General features: G+C 53.6%; 1 protein-coding gene across 1 annotated transcript in view; it reads right to left on the minus strand.

Annotated features, from left to right (window-relative positions):
- Positions 1-6,342: 6,342 nt before the first annotated feature.
- Pycr3 (pyrroline-5-carboxylate reductase 3) overlaps positions 6,343-7,527 on the minus strand; it is a 5,179-nt gene continuing 3,994 nt past the window's right edge. The window contains exons 5-6 of the mRNA XM_005354067.2: positions 7,146-7,238; positions 6,343-6,992 (exon numbers count right to left, since the gene is read on the minus strand). Of these exons, the coding sequence (XP_005354124.1) occupies positions 6,810-6,992; positions 7,146-7,238 (276 nt within the window). The 3' untranslated portion in view covers positions 6,343-6,809. The remainder of the gene's footprint in view (positions 6,993-7,145; positions 7,239-7,527) is intronic.

The raw sequence follows: 7,527 nt of genomic DNA on the forward strand, positions 1-7,527 counted from the left end.
CGCTGGCAGAAGCGCCACGGCATCTCCAGCCAGCGCATCTATGGCGAGACCGAGATCCCGGCCGCAGGCCCTGCACCTGTCAAGGAGGAGCCTGCACAGCCACCCGGCGCAGTTTTACCTGACCGTGTGCTGGCCACTCTACCCCACTCCGAGGGCGGCTATGGTGACGAACAGATCTACAACGCCAACGTTACTGGTCTGTACTGGAGGTTACTTCCGGAACAGACCTCAACTCCAGGCGTTCGGGACTCCAGCGGGCCTAGTGGGTGCAGCCGGCGCTGGCCCGGCGACCGAGTGACAGTTCTGTTGGCCGCCAACCTAACGGGCAGCCACAAGTTGAAGCCACTAGTTATCGGACAACTACCAGACCCACCCAGCTTGCGTCACCACAACCAGGACAAGTTTCCGGCCTCCTACCGCTACAGTCCGGATGCCTGGCTCAGTCGGCCTCTTCTTAGGGGCTGGTTCTTTGAGGAATTCGTCCCTGGCGTCAAGCGCTACCTGCGCCGAAGCTGTCTGCAACAGAAGGCGGTGTTGCTAGTGGCCCATCCACCCTGTCCAAGCTGGGCCACTAGGGTGCCCGCCCTGGAAGAGAGTGAGGACACTCCTAGGCAGTGCCAGCCTGAACTCCTTGGGTCCCCAGAGGAGCTGCAGACACCTGATGGTGCAGTTCGTGTGCTTTTCTTGTCCAAGGGCAACAGCCGAGCGCACATCCCTGCGCCGCTGGAGCATGGTGTGGTGGCAGCCTTCAAACATTTGTACAAACGAGAGCTGCTGAGGCTTGCTGTGTCTTGTGCCAGTGGCTCCCCACTAGACTTCATGAGAAGCTTCATGCTCAAGGACATGCTATACCTGGCTGGCCTCTCATGGGACCTGGTCCAGGCAGGCAGCATAGAGCGCTGCTGGCTGCTGGGTCTTAGGGCAGCCTTTGAGCCCGGGCAGCAGCCAGCCCACCAGGTAGAGGAGGCTGCCGAACGCAGCAGGGTGCTCAGTGACCTCACACATCTAGCAGCTCTGGCTTACAAGCGCCTGGCACCTGAAGAGGTGGCAGAGTGGCTGCACCTGGATGATGATGGAGGGCTCCCTGAGGGCTGCAGAGAGGAGGTGGTTCCTGCAGCCCCTCCATCCCCAGCCAGCCTGCCCTCTAGCATGGGGGCTGGAGAGGAGGAGGAGGAGGCTACTGAGCAAGGAGGAATGTTGGTACCTACTGCTGGGGAAGCTGTTTGGGGTCTAGAGACAGCTCTGAGGTGGCTGGAGAGCCAGGATCCTAGAGAAGTGGGGCCAGTGAGGCTAGTGCAGCTACGTTCCCTCATTACCATGGCACGGAGGCTTGGAGGCATTGGGCCCTCATCCGCAGCTTCTCATGGTGGTGTGTGACCTCCGGGGCCACTGGCCTTTTTCCTGCTGCATTGGGAGAGAGGGGGCATACACAGTCTGTCGTCTTCCACCTTTTCTCCCTGATATAGTCCACTGTAGAGGTCCAGGGGTGCACACCCAACACAGCGTGGAGGAGTTCCATTGGTAAAGGATGCCTGTCCTGTAATCCACAGCATCTTGGGGAAATAGTTTAAAGGAGCAGATGCTCTTTGCTGAGTAGGCACATGTGGGCCCATAAGCACAACACTTACTGGAGATCAGTTGACTGTACCTCCGTTCTGGCCCCTATGGGGCTCACCCCTACCCCTGCCCCCACGTGCACTGGATGAGGCTGCTGCTTCTGTTTCACCGGCCTCCCCGGTGCTGCCTGGCCTCATCTCAGTGGGAAAGCACTTGGTTTTGTTTTAAAAACAAGCAAAAACACATTAAACCTGTTTTAAAAGATGCTCTTCATAGGGAACCATGAGTGCCGGAAGAGTGAAGTGGTCTCTGGGCTCTCTTACCCTTGCTCTGATAACTGAAGGCCCTTGTGGTGCTGGATCCGAGCTCAGGCTAGGCCCCAGTTCCTTGACCTGGGGTGGTGTACTCACAGAGAGTGGGATGCAGGGAAATGGAAGCCCAGTGCTTGGTGAGGTTTTGGATGCAGCAAAGTATAGTTGATTCTGTTCTGCTTGGATTTTTAGTCCTTCAGAATACTCCATTCTGATTAGATCTTCCACTCCTGATGTTGGCAAGTGTTTGGATTTGGACCCAGGTGGCTTGACCAATGGCAGGACAAACTGCCAACCACTTTGTCTAGCTCTAGGGCTGCCTGATCTACCTGGAAACGGGTGACAGCCTTTGCAACCATCTGAGAACATGACAGTGCCTTTGAGTCAACCTCTGTACACCCATGGGCTCTTCCTGCACTAGCCCCGACCCTAGACTCATCCACCTCCTGGCATTGCCAAGAGTGTGGCTGGGAAACTATTGCTGGATGGCCCAGGTTAGAGAAAAGGCTCTAAGAATATCTAGATTTTGAATCACTCTGGTGCTGTGTCCAACTGCAGATTCAGATTGCTCCAGGTGGTCTAGAGCTGAGGCACCTGTGTCTTAGGGAGGGCCAAATATAGCCTTTGCAGAAATACTGTCCTGAGCCCCTGTCCTAGTACTGGCCCCTTATCTTCACCTCTTCCCTCATAGTCTGAGCCTTGAAAACACGATGTGGGGAAGGGCAAAGGATGCAAGAGCTTGGCAATGGATGGAGCCGTGGATGAGGTATCCAAAAGTGATCTGCATGTAAGTCCAAGAATACAGCTCCTTGGAACCACACTACACCCCAGTCAAAAATCTACGTAAATATTAAGAGTTGAGGGAACACATGGAACAAGAGAACGGAGGCTCAGGTAGCAATCTCTATCTGTACACACTGGAGCCCATCTGGTCTCCTATGTACCTGGCCTCAAGCCTAAAGACCTAGGAGGACCTTGGGCAGTCGTGGCTGGTAGAGGGTCTCCAACATTAGCAACTTGGGTGGGGTTTCAGAAGTCTAATGTTATACCAGCAGCTTCCATATCACCCAGGTACCCAGGCTAGGAGCTGCCTTCAGGCTTTGACAGACCTGCTTCCAAGTCTGTGGAGAGGTAGACCTGCCTAGGCTTGGATTTACAGCCAGCCTGGGTAGCGTTAGCAGCTGCTCCAGCCTAGGCTACCTGTACTGTTCTATCGGAGCGCTTTCCATAGGCTTTTATCTTTGTCCTTTCTATTGTGTTTCCTCCTTTGGCCTGGGCCCAGATAAACTGGGGTTGGCAGGGACTAGAACTCAGGAGTGAGACCTCTCACCAGCCCCTCTAGCTGTCTGAGGACCCAAGATCCCAGAGGTTGCTATGGTCCCATATCGCTGCCCTATAAACAAGCAGATGTGGGCTGACTGGGTCAGAGCTCCTATCAGGCTTGTGTCTGTACGCTATCATTAACTGAGACACCCAGGAGAAAGTGCAAAGATGTCATCTCAGGCTGGGGATGCTAGGGTGCTTGCTAGGGTGCCTGAGGTGAGGCCCTGGGTTCAAACAACAGCACTATTTTTTAAAAAATGCAAATTTTTAGACTGGAATATGCTGCTGTTCTTTACATGCTATGGACAGAGGTTCTGGTGGCTGGGTCCTAGTTGTGGAGGAGGCTGCTTTGCCCAGGTACCCTTTTGTCCTAGCAGGAAGTCCTATATCTCCGGGACTTGCAGTACTGCATATCTGTTACACAGGGGCCTTAGCCCCACAGGCAGCTGTGTTGAAGATGTGCAGTTACCTCACCGTTCTGTTTTTAGTGTCTGATGGGGCTCCCTAGGGGTTCATGGGCCCCTTAGGAGAGCCTTATACTCAGTGTGCCCATCTGTGTGTCACTGCTGCTCCCTGTGGGCACCGAGTTGCAGTAACTAGTAAGGAGGGTGAAAAGGCAGTTTCTTTCTTCAGCAGCCATTGCCCCCTGCTATGTACCAGGAATCATGCAGGAATCCTGGGCCTCTTGCCCCAGAGTTCTGCCTGTTCCCCACAAAATGTAGCGATCCTTTGGCCTGGGAAGTATAGGCAGCCTTTTCTGCTTAGTGATCCTGCCTTAGATTCATACACAGATTGTTTGGAGAAGGCACCCAGCACAGAAAGATGGGTGAGCGTGGGTTCTGTTGGAGCCACCACCACTGCTTTGGGGGTTGAGGACTTGCAGTGGTCACAGGCAGCCTTGTCCCCAAGGTCCATGTCCTTGGAAAGTGAAAACTACCGAGCTGTAGGTGAAACATGGTAGGAGGGGAGGGGAGCACCTCAAGCTCAAGGCTGGTCCTCTGAGGACTGAGCCCTTTCCACACCTAGGTAGGACGGCCTATGGGAAGCCCAGCTGGAACCCGGTGCAGTCTGGCCTCTTCTAAATGTGCCCACAAGAGCATCTTGACCCCATCAGCTGCCCTCAGTAGGATCTTGGGCTTGTGGGTTTCATTTTATTGTAGAGCCCTTTCTCTGACACTCAACCTTGCTCAAAGCTAAGGTCACCTGGCCAGTTGGTCCTATGTCACTTGGTGAGCCGGTCTGATGGCACTTGTGTAATAAAGGTGAAACAGGTCAACTTCATCAGCCACCCTGATTTAGTCTTATTTTTGTGACTGGATCTAATGCTTGGATTTGGAACACTCCATAGCGTGGGGGAGGAGGAGGAGGGCACAAAAGGGACAGTATTGATTACAAAGAATACCATGAACATCTACTAGTTCTTATCTCAGAAAGCTGTGGCTGGATGAGCAGCGTACAGTAGGAAGAGGCCTGGATGATAGTGTCACAGCCGTATGGCCCCAAAGCTGCCTGTCACCTCTGGACATGACTAGACAATAAAGGGGTATGTTCCACTTTCCAGCCCTCATCCCAGAGAGAAACATCTGTTGGTTCACCGTCAGTGATTCTCTTGGCAGGTGGGCTGCCTTATACCAGACCCTGGGACTCCATCCTACCAGGACTTGGCATAGCTTAGAAGCCAGGGAAGTTGATTGTCAGTGTCTACACAACACAGGCAAGTGACCCTGCAGCTGGGATGGGATCCTCTGCTGTCTGTATCGCTTGTCTTCTCGTTATCAGTGGTCAGCTCACGTAGCACTTTGTATAAATACAGCAGCTGGGCTGTTTTTCCGTAAATTCTGACAATGCCAGAATCCAGTCAGGTAGCCCTGGGCTGAGAGGAGCCACCCCCTGGAAATGGGATGAGAGGGGTACACCAAAGGCAAGGGGCTGAGAGGAGGAAGGGCTGCAGTGTTGGAGTAGTGGGACTGGGGAAAGACAGCCTCTTCCTCCGAATACCATTAGGCCTGCTTTATAGATAGGTTTCTGGTGTCACCCCCCTAGCAGATGGCCACTGTGGGAGCTGCCTCAAGCCACACTGATGGATGCTTCCACCAAATCTCAGGAGGCTGCTGGGTAAACGTGAGGGAGTTGGCATCTTAGGGTCAGAGTGACCAGGAGAGTTTTGGTGGAGAGGGTACCTGTGGTGGGGGCCAGAGCCATACCAGGTACCCCCTGTGCAGTAGCCTCAGAGCCCTGGTCCTCCATCCCACAGCCTCACTTTTCCCTAAGTGCTGGTTTTCCTGACCTGCTGGTTTAGGAATGGATTTACTGAAGAGTCACATGCTACCAGGGTAGTCCCTGTAGTTGTAGTACCAGACTAAGCTCTGCCTGCCCTAGAACCAGCTTAGGTCCAGCTGGAAGCAGGGGTCTCGTCTTCCAAAGCTGGCTAGGACCCATCTTTGAAACCTCAGACAGCTTTCCCACTTGACTGGTGCAACCCGAACACAGGATAAGCTGGACAGTATAGTTCTGCAGCATGAGACCCCTTGGAGGAGCTCCTCCTCAACTACGGAAGGGCATGCCACCTGCCGACTGCTCAGAGAAGGGGAGTTCTTCAGCTTCTACTGGGGACTCTTTCCTCCTCTGGGCCAAGAATCTGGCTTCAAGGAGAGGGAGAGAGCAAGTGTCATCTATTCCTGTGACATTGCCACCCCTATCCTCCACTAGTTTGACCTCTGGCTTTTGAGCAGTCCACGGAAATGCATAGAAGGGAAAGGGCTCTAGACCAGCTGCAGCAGCTCTTGTTGCTAGCAGCTCTGTCATAGATTCCAATACCCATCCCATGCCCCCCATAATAAAAGCTTTCAGGCCCCTGAGAACCAACATTGCCTATTAAGTCTCTCTAAAAGTAGGATTATTGCTGTTCTGGGAGGGGGTGGCAGCGAAGCAGCCTGCAGAGATGGACACTTTTTCCAAGGTAGAGGAAGTGGAAATATCCATTTATGTGGTGGATAGAGAACCGTTGTCCTTAGAGGTGGGGACCAGGGGAAGATAGAGGGAACCTGGGCAAGCAAGGAGGCTGGTACCCAGTGTTGAAGATACTCTCCCTGAGGAAAAATATTTATCCCCTCCTTATAGAGTACCAAGGACAACCCAAAGCACAATTCCATCAAAGTTCAACTTGGGGCACTAATGAGTTTATTGGACTTAGAGAGCATGGATGGGGTGCTGCTTACAGGAGTGTGGGTGACAAAGCAACCACACCACCAAAACATCTCATGCCAGCACGGATGAGGATGATCCCATATCTGTAAAGATGGAAACCTCTCTCATTTTAGTCCACCTTCCACAGGTTGCATAATCTACCCCCTGAGACCATGAGGCCATGTACAATTAGGACACAATTACAATTGGCTGACAGGTGCAGGAGAGAGGAGCTGGAATCACAGTTGGAGGTCGAATGACCCTCCGCACCTCCTGCTTCCTTGACGGAATGTCACAGGCAACAGACCTGATCTTGAGGGTCTTTAACAAGTAGTCACAGCTTCTCTGATGAAGATGATGGCCGTGGGGCTGTTCTCGCCACTCAGAGGCCGAAGCTGGGCCAGGAACCTGTAGTCTCACCTGGAGCCTGGCTTACTTCTTGCTGAGCTCCTTAGCTCGACAGGTAGCTGCTTCCACCGCGCTCATGGCAGCTGCTCGCAGGCCGCCCTTCTCTAGGGCATGAAGCCCATGGATGGTGGTTCCAGCTGGTGTGAGCACATCCGTCCGAAGCTGGGCTGGATGCTTCCCTTCCTGCTGCAGCATCTTGGCTGTCCCCTGGGGAGAAGAGTTAAGGGAGAGTTGGGGTGGGCAGCTACACGTTTCCCCCGCCTGTCTGAACTTTGCAGGTGTGTCTGCCTGTTTGCTGGAGACAGCACACATTCCTGAGCACAATCTTCCCAGCGTTCTCCCGAGGAACCCTTCACTCACCAGCAGGGTCTGGGCAGCAATGCGGTGGGCCAGGCCACTGGGCATGCCCATCTTGATGGCACCTTCAGCTAGGGCCTCCGAGAATGTGCACACCTGTAGCAATAGCATTGGGAATGGGAAGGGGGAATGTCAAGGTGGACATTCTGCTAGGCACAGCTCCCGGCTAGAGAATACTCTAAAGGCAGTTCTCAACCTGTGGGTCACGACCCCTTTGGGAATTGAACAACCCTCTTCATAGGGGTCACCTAAGACCATCAGAAAACACAGATATTGCTGGGTAGTGGTAATGCAGACCTTTAATCCCAGCACTCAGGAGGCAGAAGCAGGAGGATCTCTGTGAGTTCGAGGCCAGCCTGGTCTACAAGAGCTAGTTCCAGGATAG

This window comes from Microtus ochrogaster, chromosome 15, assembly GCF_000317375.1.
Source record: "Microtus ochrogaster isolate Prairie Vole_2 chromosome 15, MicOch1.0, whole genome shotgun sequence".
NCBI classification, from domain to species: domain Eukaryota; kingdom Metazoa; phylum Chordata; class Mammalia; order Rodentia; family Cricetidae; genus Microtus; species Microtus ochrogaster.